The following is a 14,808-nucleotide window of genomic DNA, read 5'->3' on the forward strand; positions in this document are numbered from 1 at the left end:
AACTTGTAGTTTTTTTTATTGCTTTTGAATATATAAATTCTAATTTTAAAATATTAAACAAACCTAATCTAATTTAGTAAAAAAATGAGTCAAATTGACTTTAAAAAAAGTGAAAGTCCTCACATAAATGGCATAAAGGGAGTGACTCCTTTTCTTTTCCACAGATGAATTCAAGTTCAACTATTTCTTTTGTTTTGTTTTCTACTCGTGTATGATACATATATTGGGACTTAAATAATTTAAATTTGTGTCATGTAAGACTTAACTATTAAGAGAAAAAAATGTTTCTTGCCGAGAATTTTTTTCATAGAATTTAAACTCGAAATATCTTATTAGGTAAAAAGATCTTATTCATTTCACTACAATCAATCTAGTAGTCAAATTTAGTTTATTAAATATTTATAAATATCTGATTAATACCAATTATTATAAGTGTAATGCTATTTATAGAAGGCCACTACATGAATTCATAAATTCCAAATGTTGATCTGCTATTGAATTTGTCAATATGATATGAAGCCATTAAAAATATCTACACATAAGACTCTTTAAATTAAATATAAGATAGATACCACACAACATCTTTTATATATATACATATAGGTATAATCTACGCTATAATTATAATTTGTACGCTAAGTATAGCTCCATAAAAAAATTAAACTCCAATATAGTTAATGTGAAAATATACACCCTTGCCACAACATTGCACAAAATGTATGTATATGTATATATATTAACAAAGGAATATTATATCCAGACAATAAAATTTAATTAATTACATATGAGGGGTTGCCTTGGATAAATATATGCATAAACAAATGGGAAAAATTTAATATATGATAAACACAAACATTTTAGCTATCAAAATAGATAGAAGGATCAATTGATCCAATTAATTAAAGGATAAAATTTAATTAAATGTAATTTATAATACTTAGGGGAGAGAGGGCACTTTTTTTTTTTTATATTATGATTCTTGTGATTCCTCTGCATTTTCAGGCACTTTATTATTATCATCATTATTATTCTCTTCTGTTGATTTATTTTCAACAGCATTATTTTCATCATCATTTAATGGTGTTACAGCAGCACTATTCTTTTTGTTATTTGCAGCTTTGAGGACATGTTGGTAATTTCCTTTTTCCATGAAGAGTTGAGCAAAATGATGCTTGCAATACAAGTTTCCATCAAGGGATGCATATGTTGCATGGGTAAGTGCACAACCTCCATGTGCACACTTGAAACATGATTTGTGGAATGATTCTCCTTCCATTGTCACCTATAATTCAATTTTGAAATAGTCAGAGTTTACGTTTTGTGCATTGATAATATATACGAAAGCATTAAGTTATAAATTGACTTATAATAATGTATAATTTTTCATAAAAAGTCGGATATAATAGTTAGCTAATCAGGAAACATAGCAATAACATTTTATGGAAAGAACAATTCGATTCACAAAATATTCCATATTCACAAGGGAGGTATGAGGAAGGGTCACATTCTAAGAAGATGTAATGTTGACAATTTATGTTAACGTAAGAATTAATGATTAATTCCACCGTATATATATACACTATAAACAGATAGATTATAGCTTTGTATATTGCAAAATTTTTCCATACCATCGAGTATATATAATTTAAATTCATTCATTAAAACCATAAACTCTACCTGTGTAAGCAAAGCATATATAGTCGGTTCAATTAGTTCGAATAAAGGAAAAAAGTTGTGATAGGTTGAAGGTAGGTCGATGAAATACTTTGAGGAGTTGAAAATTAGTATAGATTCGGAGATTTTCGAATTGTGAATGAATTGAGATTAATTGATCATGAATAAACCTTTTTTTTTTAAAAAAACAAAAAACAATTAATTAATGGTTTAATATTTGTACCTTTTCAAGTGGGTAAACAGTTTTGTCACAAGCAGCACATTTATCTTGGGTTCCAGAGAACATAGCTGAAAGTTTGCTTGGAGCTCTTGTCTGCACAAAATATATAATTAATTGTTAGCTAAAAATATTCGAGAAACAAATTTATTTTTTGTAAGAAAAACATATATTTTTTGAAATGTGTAGTTGTGAACATACCAATGAATTTTGCCTCTCAGACTTAGCTGCTGAAATGTTAATAATTAAGAACAATGTAGATTATTAGTAAAAATTAAGATAAAAGAGGCTTAACAAAAATTAATTTAAAAAATTAGGATGTCTTACGATTCTGAAAATTCTTGCTAAAATTTCCCGATTCCTTAAATAGTTGTTCGAAATGAGTCTTGCAGTACAAGATTCCATCCATAGAAGAGTAATTGCTCATCTGTCAAAAAATTAATAATTCCAAATTATCAAATATATATTATGAATAAATGTAATAACAGAAATAAGAAACACAAAAATAATGGGGATTTAATGATGGATGACAATTTAATTTCTTTAACAACTTGATCTCTTATAAAGCCAAAAAGTTACATAACTTGCATTCAAGAATATGTGCCTTCAATATATATATAAGAATAAAAATGGTCTAATTATAATATCTCCTCTAAATGTTAATAAATAATTTACACAATTGATAATAAATAAAATTCGGGATTGTGGTATAGTTGATCGATTGTTGTTTAGCGGAAGGGGAGGGCGAGGCCAAGTGAAATCAGAAATTTCGTCCAAGTATGTTCAAAATTTAACATATATGCATAAAAAATTGAAAAATATTTTTTTATAGATATGCAATATATTTTTTTCTATGCTAAATATAATTTTCCGATTAAAGATATTTAACTTATTACCCTTTTGTATAGCTCGTAAGGACAAGAACAAAGATGGAGTTAGGTAGCTAGGGTCCTATTCAATTGACCATCATTCTTCGAATTATTTTGAATTTCCTTAATGAAAATCAGGAGTACGCGCATAGAATTGAATAGTAAATATGTAAAGAAAATAGGGATACATACCACAAGAGTGCCTTTGCAGTGGCTACATTTGAAGCATGATTTATGATAAGTAACACCATCAGCAGACAACAAATCAACAAAATAAACAGTTTTATCACAAGCTGAGCATTTATCCAATGTTCCTGTGAATGCCATTATTGTATATTTTTTTAAAAATCTTTTTTTATATATAAAATAAATAAATAAATAATTATATTCACAGAAGCCTGAAAATCTTCAATCTCAATAACTATTCAGAGTTAGAAATATGGCAGAATAAAAAAAGAAATTTGTACAACAAAAAGTTGTTCTGCCTTTTTTTTTATATTCTAACCTGTTTTGTTATTGAGATTAAAGAAACAAAAAAGGCACCCTCTCTATCTCAGTTTGTAATACACAAATTTTGAGTTACTTTTCATGTGCAAAATAATTACTATAACCCCATAATTCAATGACACGTGATTGGGAGATCCAAATAATAGGAGTTTAAATTTTTTATTTTTATTTCTTTACCTCTCAAATAGGATGGATGTAATTATCTTGGATTTGAGTGAAATTAGGCTCTAATTTGACTCTTTCCCATCACTAATTTAAATTTTACTCTTCTATTGGCCCTTACAAAGGTGTACTCGACCTCTTCTAACCTCATTTGTGGGACGACAATGTGTGCATATTCAAAAGAATAGATAACATTGAAATTTTCTTAAAATAAAACTTTTATACTTGTAATTACCTTATAACTTAGGTAATTTGATTTAGTAAATATTTTTTGGGTCATCATAACACTCAATCCATAAAATATTTTCCTTATAAAAATAATGGGACTTTATAGATATTCATCAAACATTATGTAAGGTTGAGAAAATTAACTTTACATCGACAATTTTTTTTTATAAAAGATCACTTGATAGAACAGATTAAGTTTTATTGTGAAGCAATCGTGGCAATTCTAATAGTATTAAATCCCAAAGAAATTTGTAACCTCAGCAATGCTTTGAATTCATGGAGTGATAAATACATTGGTACAACTACCATTACTTGTGCAGATCAACAAGAAAAAAAAGTAGAAATAATTGGTGTAACAACCAATTATACAACATTCTCAATTATTAAAATTACAGATAAGCGACACAACATATTAATCATTGTAATTAATTATTAATTAATGGGGATTATATCATTGTTCAGTTAACTGACAGGTATATATGTCTTGCCTTAATAAAATGCTAAGTTGTTTTCAACGTGCCTTAACATCATTGACAAGAATTAACCACTGCCGTTAATGGCAAACTGCTTCATTTCTTCGAATTTATTTGAACATTTTGTTGTCGTTTTAACTTTTTGTACTTTAGTTTGTCTAAAAAGAATGTTGCGGTTCATAATACGAACTTACTAGGGTAGAAAATCATCTAGCGGTTTGAATTCAAACTTCTTTAAAAAATATTTATATAAAGCTAAATCACTATTTGTTTAGAGTTAAAATGTTTGAACAACTCGAGTTAAAAAAAAAAAAAACTCTCTACTTTTCAAATATTTAAATATGTCATCCTTTTTGGAACGGATGAGTAGCTGTTTATGTTGGACAATCAGATATTTAAAATGTCTTTTTCCTGATTTTGTTTTGGCTTTCTCACTCTAAACGAAATTGATTACAAACCAGATTATTTTTTTAAAAAAAAAAAGGGTTTTCAACTCTATTTCTATGATTGAAAATTATGTCCCTCGTCAAATTCAGTGGAGACAAAAATACTAGGTGATTCTTCCTATTTGTCTTAGTCTTGGTGGATTGAGTTACTCGATACTTGTTGCTGGTGGAAAGTGGCAGCTACCCCATAGAGTTAGTCAATATGCGAGAAAGCTGACTCAAACACCACAATCAAGGAAAAAAAAATTTTAAAAAAAGTATGCCCCTTGTTCCAAAAATACATAAAAATGTTGAAAATGAGTCGAAAGGAAAATGAAACTTGGTCAAAAGGGGGATTTGTTTCGACAAATTCCTAGGAACAGTTGGAAAATTAGCCAACACCACACTTGTACACATGTTTTTGTGTGTGCATGCGTATAAAGTAAACAATTTACAAGGTAAAATATACCTTCATAGATTATGTAGGAAAAGTGAAAAACTAGAAGCATATACCTACTGGCTACTAATTGTTTCATAACCAAAAGATTAGCTTTGTACTTTATGTAGGAACACAACAACAAGAAAACAACGACGATAACATCTCAAATTCAAGCAAGTTAGATGTATGAATTCTCATAAACCATATCGCTTCAATAAAGCTAATCTTCGTCTAATATTATATAACTATATGGATAAAAATAAAATGCCTTAGAAGTTCTCTATATTTTGTGGCATGTATTCACAGGAACAAAAAGTTAAAAATAATAGCATAGAAAACCTCTAACATGGGCCATAGTGGAGTGTACAATAGGTTTAATTTATTTTTCCAAATAATGAAAAGATATAGCTTTTAGGCTATAGTACAAATAACAACTCTTAAAAAGACAAGAAACAACTAAAAATACCAAACGAAGTGATTAAATTATTCCCCCTAGCCTCATTTTTCTAGGTGAAAACTTGTCGTTTCTCTCTTTTTCATAGACATAAGCACATTCTAAATATCCACTTGGTTATTATAAGAAGCAGAGACTGCAGAAGATTCACTAATATCTTGGCTCATGGATGCTACAATATCAAAGGAAAATGGTGCAAGATCAAGAAGTTTTCGTAACGAAGACTACAATAACAGAAGAGTGTTCCTGAGGAGCTATCCACTTCACTGGGGAGATTCAGTGGAAGATGGAGAAAACAAAGAAGAGGAGGCTGCAACAGTAATGCCAAGAAGTGAAGAGAAGAGTTTCATGAAGAAAATATTTATAGCAGTTTTCCATTGGAAAGGAGAAAGAGCTTTAATCTTTCGAAGGCTCAAGCATAAGGTCACTGTTTACTTCATTACTTGTCTTCCTGTTGGATTCAAAGCTCCTACAGCAATGATTTCAGCTTAATATCATTTTGTCTACCATAAAAAACTGCTATCGATAGTTGAAATTCCACCTATTTTACTAAAGCATATATCGTTCACAGTTATGTGTTCAATTTGAGTACAACTGAAAGGCATGTACAGAAGAGTGGAAATAGTAAGATGGATGCTAAATTGCTAACTTAAATAGAAATGTGTACCTTGGTCTTATGTACCTGAACAAGCAAACCTCCCATCTGCTTATAACTGACCTGTTAAATTAGTTCAAACTGCCACAAATAGCTTAAGAACTCAGAAAAGTGCACAAGTTAATAAGCGTAGCTATAAATGCAAACGTGATTTATTTGATGCGTTGATTGATAATTTCAACAATTATTATGTTTTTGTTGGATTACAGATCAACCATAAAACTAATTTTGTAAACCTTTCTACTTACCGTGCCTGTTGTGCACCAACAAATTCTGATTCTGTACCTGTGACATTCATGGCTTTCACAAAGAGTAAAAAACTCTGCAACAGTAATTTTATTTCAGAATAAAGAGTTCGGATAACTTGTTTATGAACATGTATTGGTACTACAACATACTTTATTTCAAAAACAAATCTTCAGTTTCTGATATACTCCAACTTGTAGCTAGGTTAGGAGCTTGTCCCCACCCCACTGTCAATATCACCTCCCAGGATAAAGAAAATGGAGTCAGTGTGTCTTTTCCAGTCTTGCCATATGTTCAATTACAGAGGCAATAATACTTTCTGGCACAATATGAGATCAGAGAGAGTCTTTCCATGCCTATCGATTCTCCTTGAGCAGTTCACACCCCCATCTAGGATATTACGAACCACTATATTCAAAGAATGGATCCCCCTGACTTCATAAATCTCCACTTCAACATGTTCACTGACCCATTTGTCTCTTCGTTCAATATCATCAGAAGTGGGAAATGAAGAGGGATTAAGAAGACTTGAGACAACTTTTTTCACCCATTCTTGAGTTACAATCTTCTTAAGCCTTTCAATATCTGGAGGAAAATATGGGATAAGGGAAAAGTTTATATCATCCCCTTTATCACCAGCTCTGCTATGTGCAAAATCATAAAGAGGAATCTTCCTGTCATGTGGAGCAGGGGAGATCAGCTCAATTTGCGGTGAACCTTCTTTGTGACTCAAAGTAGTTTCCATTGTAAGTGATTGCAAGACTGAATCATGGAATGAACTGGTCTCTATTATGTTTTTAGGGCTAACCAGATCATCTGATTGCATAATTTTATTTCTTGTTGCTGTCATATGCCACTGAACATCTTTACGTTTTACCTGAAGATAACAGAGAACTCTTTAAAACTTATTTATACAGTATTAGCAATATAGCATGAAGCAACCATTGAAAGTTCAAATACCACAATGTAGGAGCCACCTCACAATAGGAGAGAACTTTTGTTCTTTTCTGTCAATAGCTATGGGAGAAAAATCTAATAAATTAACAACTACCAAAGTATACATATCATAACACAGAGTATCAATAAAGAGAGAGAATGTCAATCTGTGTCATGCATAAACACACACACACATGAACACACATACGCGAGCACACATATGCACACACACATATATATGAGAGAGAGATGGAGAGATATACCAGTGCTTTCTCAAGAATGATGTCTTTTTTGTGTCCAGTGCTGCCATACAATAAAAGAAGATGTAGAGCATTAATACGTGTCATAGAAATATGTTCTTAACATACGGAAGTATTAAATGAATTGAGGCAGGAATACTGAGACAGCTATCCATATTAAAAAGAAGATAATGTACATGTCATGGAAATATGTTTTGACATAATCTAGAAGGGGAATTAAGTCTAGCAAGAGGAAAACTGGGAGGGGGATATAATGAGAGTCAGAGACACATTCATTATTAACATGAAGTGAAGGATATTACAAGCCTTTGATCATTGGTGACCACGAAAAACAAAGACAGTTCTGCACATGGAAAAAATTCAAAGACACATTATGTAGGTAATGATTCAATATACTCAGATTGATGCTGCATCGAGTTGTAGTATTAAAATTAGGTGCTTGAGTGAAGAAACTGCTCTAGTAAACGACATGCGACGGATATTACAACTTCCACATGGAAGACAACAGTGCAGATCAAATTGCTCATTACTATGAGAGCATATCATACCATGAAGTCCCTTTACCTGATGAGATGGATTCTCCACAAAAGAAAAATCACTATGTAACAGCAATCTCTATGATAGGTATCTAACAGAAAGAAAATTTCCTAATTTTCTAGCTTTCTAATACTAAGAAATACTTCAACAACTTAACTATTGATAAATGAATATAACAGAGAAAATTTAAGGCACCAGCAGTGGCGGAGCCACAGTGCTTGCCACGGATTCGGCAGAATCCAATAGCTAAGGCTCAAACCCTGTAATTGTATTAAAATGCATTTAATATGTACAAATAATCGATTCAGAACACAGTAGGCAAACAGAATTGTGATCCAGAACCAATAAACTAAAAATTCTGGCTCCACCTCTGCCGCACCAGGAAATTTACTAGCAGTTTTCATTTCAACAATTTTCTGAAATATGTCACAATAATGGTATGAATAAGACCTGATACCGCCACCACCAGCAGGTCCATTTGTATATAATGCTATGAACTCTTTTGTAAAGTGGATTGCTTGTTCCTTGTTCTCAAATAAACCATCCATTCGTAATCTAATATCTTGACTATCCCTTGGCAAATCTTCATCTATGCTGACAGCTTTCAGGCTATCCAGTCCAATGATATAGGATATTAAATGTTTGCTTATGCCAGGGTATACTTCTTCCATCCATGATCTTACCTGAAAAAAAAAAACAATTAAAAATTAAAATTACACTTCTTAATCTAGCATTCCAGGAGCCAAGATAAAACCATAACAGCAGTCCAGAAAGGAGAAGTAAAGACTTGTTTACCAAAAAATCAGCAGCCTTAGCACGTTTAACACACTCATATCCACCATAGGATATCTCTCCCCAGCCCTTCCACCCCTTGTCCTAAATGAGGCATTCACCAAGTTAGAACAAACAGAAATATCCATCAATCCAGCTAAATAAAGTAAACCATTGCCCACAATTCACAAACAACACTTGCTCAAGGGAAATGGGAGGAAATGATAATGAGAGCAGATAGTGATCTTAAAAGTAAAATTCATCTTTTGTGAACTAGCCAAATGAGATTATAGTGGTGCTACTGTGTTAGGGAAATACATCCAATAAAAGATTGTACGGCCCAATAAGATGGTAAGCAGAGTAATAGTATCATTATATAAGGAGGGTACCAAAACTCCAATTAATTGTGAATGGAAGTGTTGGTGAGGGTATTGTTCGATGATGCATGAATTCAACAGCTTCCATCTTGTCTTGGTTCATGAGATTAAGGTCAAAGCAGCAGATGGCATAAAAAAAACTGTTTACAATTATATCTTTGGGCTCTTAAGATTTTGACAACCCAGAATCAAATCAAAATTTTAACGAGTGGGAGAAGGCAAGTGCAATGGGGTATTGAGCTTACAAAAAGCATAATTTATTTAACCAAATGTTGCTTTTTGGACCACATGACAGCAGAAAGGAAGAAATCTCTCCACTATTTCTGTACATGAACAAAGAGATCACCTTAGAGGCCAGCAGCAACAGATTATTAGGAGCTGATGCAGATGGCTTTGCCCCAGCACAGAGAACTTTACTGCTTGATAATGTCTGAAATGAAACATCTTGAAAATCTACTACCTGTCCCAAGGAAAACTCAAGGTCCTAACACACCTCTTCTCTGATTTAAGCTTTTCATGTACTTTCCCTAATCAATCGAGATAGCCAATAAACTTGCAAAACATTTACCACGTCTGGGGTTATGTAGCTACTAGGATTCCCCACTTCATACAGAAGCTGCTCAGCACACGTGCAGGGATTCAAAACCCCACCACTGCTTTCCGCCTTTGCTACACATACTTTCCCATCAAAACTAACTTCCGCAAAAGGAAGAGATAAATCTAGGAGATCTTGCAGAGATATATCACGGTATTTATCTCCTACAGTGAGAAAGTACAGTCAATGAGTTACAGGTGAAGTGACATAGAAACAGCGTCAGAGTCAAAAGCTCAGAACTAGAAGTAAGGGAAGCCAAAGATAAGTAGTACTAAATAAAGAGGAACTAAAATTTTTCAAGAACACAGTTCAATGGGTTTGAGATACATAGAAAGAATTAAAGTTCTCAAAGTGCATGCTTACTGGAGCAAGTGGAAGGTAACCCCTCCAACCTCAAGACTCCACCACAATATACACACATCATACTCCCTACGAAAGAAAGGTGCACATTCCTGAAATATCGCAATACGAACGAAAGGTTCACCTGGATGCATATAGTATCCTCCAGTAAGTTGGCAACCACATTCTAGCAGATGGCCAGCCAGTGAACCTTGGGCAAGCAGGTGCAAGTCATTCCAGTTCCAACCGAGCTCATACACCTGATCATAATAGGGACCTTCAGACATTTTTCTAAAGAGAGTTCTAATAAATTCAATATTATTACATCAGCATAATTTTGTCAAAGATAGTATTGAAGAACTATGAATTTGCCCATAAATAGTGACATAAATGTATAACTACGAAATGAATCCAATTGCCTTCACATTCAAAAATTTCCAAGGCAGTCCCAACGTGAATTCAAAGACCTCACAAGGCTTCTGCTTCTTTCACTTATATGTTACAAGATAGCTCTGAATCATTTCCACCAGTAAGTGGTAACAAGAAGGCAATTTCCACCTTATGACTCCAGTTGGAGCTAATTTTATATAAGATGAAAAATGCCCCATCCTAATAACACTTTTCATGTGCAACTGAAAAGTGCCATTTTATATGCTCATCATAATAATAGATAAAACTTTGATGAGTCAAAAGAATACAATAAAGGAGAGGTAACTTTGCTGTACATGAATTTGGCTTCTTAAACAAATTTCAATAACTTGACATAATAGCAATTTCAGTAGCTTAAGATGTGGAAAGGTGAGTAGTTTCCATCAGTTGTTACTCTCAGAAAGGGAAGTGACTCTAAATTATACCGTAAAAGGATTATATTTGGTACAAGTGAAAAGATAAATGTCATTGCCAGGGGTATTTGAAAAGGAATCAACTATCATACCATTGGGGCTAAGAATAAGGAAGCATCAGCAACTCGAGAAGTAATAATTACATTCGGTCTGAAATTCTGAAGACACTCAACAATAGGAGCTGCTCCGAGATACACACTAACATCCTGCAGAAAAAAAAAGGGAAAAAGGGTGCTACTATAATCGTAATACTTATGTACCCAAGGATCTACAGAACAAGGATAAAATGATCACTCAATTAAGATTTAACATATGAACCCACCCAGAAGCATCAGAAAAATAAGAAACAAGACCTGCACAGCACAATTTTTGTACTTGATGGAATAAATGATGCTGACATGTACCATTGAAAATATTGTATATTGCCAAATCTTACATCAACGTGTTTAAGGTGCTCCTCCAAATCTGAATGTACCCCAAAAGAATTCTATAAGTATGACATGGTTGTGCAGCTCAAAGGAAGAATGAGGAAATGGATGACATGCAGTTAGTACATCAGCTTATTTCATCTTTGAAATTCAAGCTTCACCTGATCTAACTACAGAAACTTGATGAGCCAGACCAACAGTTATAGAGATGCCCAGTCCGCTTGCAAGTCGTAAAACTTCATCCCGAGCGCCAAATGGATCATCTATTCCCCATATTTCCAAAGAGAAAATATTTATTCGATAGAGAAAACAAAGGCAATTTCTACAGAAAACAAAAAAGTGCAAGAAAGACAGACAAGGGAAATCTAGGCATATCACATACTTGCACCCATGTTTGTAATAATGCAAACTCCATTCTCCACAGCCAAAGGTAAGAGCAGTTGCATCCACTCTGAGACTATACCAAACTGCTAGTAATCAGTTATCACCAAACAAGCAAAATTATCACATTTCTATCATACTGACATATAGACAAACCAGATAAAGAACTTGGAATGCTTCTCTGTAATGAAACAAAAGTAAGACTTAATAAGAAAAACATACTACGGGGATCATAACCCTCGCCACCACATTTCATGGCCTGATACCGCTCAGCCAGGGTACGCTCTGCTAGGCATTCCAGCACTAAATAATCCAACTCCCTCACCCTCTGAAGTAGCTTTAACGCTGCTATTGGTCGATCACCTCCAAATCCAGCACCACAACCTACGTAAACCTTTTCCTTTCGCCTTTGAGGATTCACCCTCTACAATTTCATGAATTATAGAACATGTCATTTAGTTTCCTTTTCCCTCTTTCCATTACAATTGTACGTGCACTAGTAGTATAAAAAAAAAAAAACTAACCAGTCTGATCTCACAGTCATAACTCACAGGTGTATCAACACCTAGTTCTTCCATTACAACCTGATAATTAATTACAACACCATGAACAACAACACAAAACGGGTCTTACAATTAGAAATTAGCACTATATAATCCCAGCTTAAGTTACATAATGTAAAAAGCTCAGCATTGTAACTACAATCAAGTCAGAGTACAAGAACTAACCCTATCAATCGTTCAATAATCAATTCCTTCTGCTAAACATTGATGCTAAAAATTTTATGGATTCATCAAAAAAAAATAAAAAATGAACTTCTTAGCAACACAGATGCATAAAGAAATTGGAATTCAATAGAATAAAAAAAGATGAGAGTACCTTGAAATTACGGTTGAGATTGAAAAATTGGCAGAAGTATCTGAGTTTTTGGTAGTCCCTTTCGCCGGCTCGTTAGAGAATTCAAAAAGAATTTTGCCACTGCTGCTCTACGTGGTCTAATAAGTAATATAGTATCTGAGTCGTGGCAATGCATATCGTAAAGTTTGTAGGACCAGTTTAACGAATATACTATACCCGAGGGAGTAAAAATAAATAACTTTTTCATGTGAGGTATAAGGTATAAATTATAATAGTTTGAGGATAAAATGTCTGATCAGTTTGGTTGGAGGTATTAGATAGCCCTTCAATTATTCATCCCTTCATTTTTGTTATAGTGATAAGATAAATTATTCTCTATATATGGTGAATAACTTATCTTGAAATAACTGAATAATTACTCTTTGAATAACTTATTTCTAATCAAACAACAAAAATAAAAAATAATGAAAAACTATAGTCTATAGGAGCGGTGAAGTAAATTTGCTAGTAGCAACTCTTAGCGTGTATTTAAATTATTTTCTTTATTTCAATTTATGTGATATAATTTGAATCTCAAAAATCAAATCTATTTAGTTTGATCGAAAGTTCAGACATGAAGGTTTTAAAATTTTATATATTTAGAAACTACATAAAAAGTATTATAAGTCACAATAATTTACAATTCAAAATATTTGAATGACTATGAAAAAATTACGATTAAAGGAAAATTTATTTGAATCTCAAAATTAATGTCATAGACTTTCTCCGTCTTAATTTTATATCTTTCTAATTTTGAGATTCAAATAATTTTTTCTTTAATCGTAATATTATCACAGAGTTTCAAATTTTACCATAGAAAGTCTGTGACATTATTTATGTATAGTTTTAAATTTTACAATTATAACTATTTTTTAAACATATGATCAAAATAAAATCATCAGTAAAAATATCCAATTAACAATCTAAATCAAGCAAAGGGACTCTAAGGTCTTTCCGTTAATATTTTAACATACAAAATTCATGGAAACAGGTTACTAAAAAAACACACGATGACTATGTTTACTTCAAAGTTCAAACATGACATAGAGATGACTTCATACATTAAAATTTTCAATTTCAGCCTTATAAGTTATAAGTAAATTATTTATGCGAAATTTTTATAATTTTATTGATTGATTATTTAAATTTACATTTTATTAAAAAGAATGTGATTTTCATCGGGTGATCCCTTCACCTTCTCCTTCTCTCTTTTTAAAATTTTTAATAATTATGAAATGATTAAACATTAAATATTTCATAATTTTAAATAGATATCCTTCAAATGATTATTCCTGCAAAATGTTTGTTAGCGATGAATCTATATTTAATCGAGTCATAAATGATAAATCGATTCACTCACACAAATTCTAATTAATTTGACATATCAATCGCTAAAACAAATCACAACTCTAATAATTGTGGGCTATATATTCTATAATAATAATTGAAATTATTTTATTTTGTGTTACGTGGCTTGAATTTTCAAATTTTTAAAATTAATTTATTTTGAAAAAAATATTTTCTAATAAGATGCAATTTGTTTTTAACTAATCAATTTTAAAAAGCATCTCGAGCTCAATTAATTCAAAACGTTTAATCATGATTTTTTTATCCCTCGGAGTTGATCTTTGGAAAACACATTTGTCATAGAATTCCAAAAATTGAATGTTGAATTTTTCTAGAATTTGAAAAACATACTAAATTTATTTTCTATTCAAACTACAACTCTAAATTTTAGATATCATTTTTCAAATATTTACAATTTTCATAGTCAAACACACTCTAAATTATTTAATTACAATTTAGATATAATTAATAGTGCACCTACGAGAAACATATGAGTCTCATTGTGTTGTTGGTACAAGCTAAAAAATCACACCCAAAGTCTTCAAATCTCGGGTTCATCTCTGTCCTCATCTCCTATGTTTTTTTTTTTAAAAAAAAGATGTGTGTGTGGAACATTTTGGATAAACATTAGGTATTGTGTAACAATCAGCTCAACCAATATTTGTCTCCCCAAAAGGCCAAACTTACTTGTCCATGTTTTGGCGGGGACCTCCATGGCTTTTCCAAATACTCCAACAATACTATCCATT

The 14,808-nt window shown here is 32.0% G+C and overlaps 3 protein-coding genes across 5 annotated transcripts in view; all 3 read right to left on the bottom strand.

Annotated features, from left to right (window-relative positions):
• LOC125815581 (uncharacterized) overlaps nt 1–14,808 on the bottom strand; it is a 120,372-nt gene that overhangs the window by 17,274 nt on the left and 88,290 nt on the right. The gene's annotated exons all lie outside the window — the stretch shown is intronic.
• On the bottom strand, nt 957–3,351 carry LOC125815577 (LIM domain-containing protein PLIM2b-like). 2 transcript variants are annotated; one of them, XM_049495076.1, is made up of 5 exons: nt 2,953–3,346; nt 2,219–2,318; nt 2,093–2,121; nt 1,898–1,987; nt 957–1,282 (listed from the first exon to the last, which is right to left on the bottom strand). In XM_049495076.1, the coding sequence occupies exons 1-5, from the start codon at nt 3,085–3,087 to the stop codon at nt 971–973; spliced, it is 666 nt and encodes a 221-aa protein (XP_049351033.1). In that variant the 5' UTR covers nt 3,088–3,346; the 3' UTR covers nt 957–970. The 2 variants fall into 2 exon arrangements, with proteins under 2 accessions (XP_049351033.1, XP_049351034.1); XM_049495077.1 differs by having other exon boundaries at nt 965–1,282; nt 2,093–2,118; nt 2,953–3,351.
• Nucleotides 6,419–12,399, bottom strand: LOC125815563 (uncharacterized). Of its 2 annotated transcripts, none has more exons than XM_049495063.1 (13): nt 12,340–12,399; nt 12,038–12,239; nt 11,817–11,891; nt 11,596–11,697; nt 11,443–11,471; nt 11,099–11,212; nt 10,310–10,424; nt 9,799–9,989; nt 9,577–9,690; nt 8,878–8,958; nt 8,533–8,765; nt 7,549–7,588; nt 6,419–7,226 (listed from the first exon to the last, which is right to left on the bottom strand). In XM_049495063.1, exons 1-13 carry the CDS (start codon nt 12,391–12,393, stop codon nt 6,648–6,650), a joined length of 1,929 nt encoding a protein of 642 aa, XP_049351020.1. In that variant the 5' UTR covers nt 12,394–12,399; the 3' UTR covers nt 6,419–6,647. The 2 variants fall into 2 exon arrangements, with proteins under 2 accessions (XP_049351020.1, XP_049351021.1); XM_049495064.1 differs by having other exon boundaries at nt 11,817–11,901; nt 12,340–12,393.

This window comes from Solanum verrucosum, unplaced genomic scaffold, assembly GCF_900185275.1.
Source record: "Solanum verrucosum unplaced genomic scaffold, falcon-dt-bn FXZP01000261.1, whole genome shotgun sequence".
NCBI classification, from domain to species: domain Eukaryota; kingdom Viridiplantae; phylum Streptophyta; class Magnoliopsida; order Solanales; family Solanaceae; genus Solanum; species Solanum verrucosum.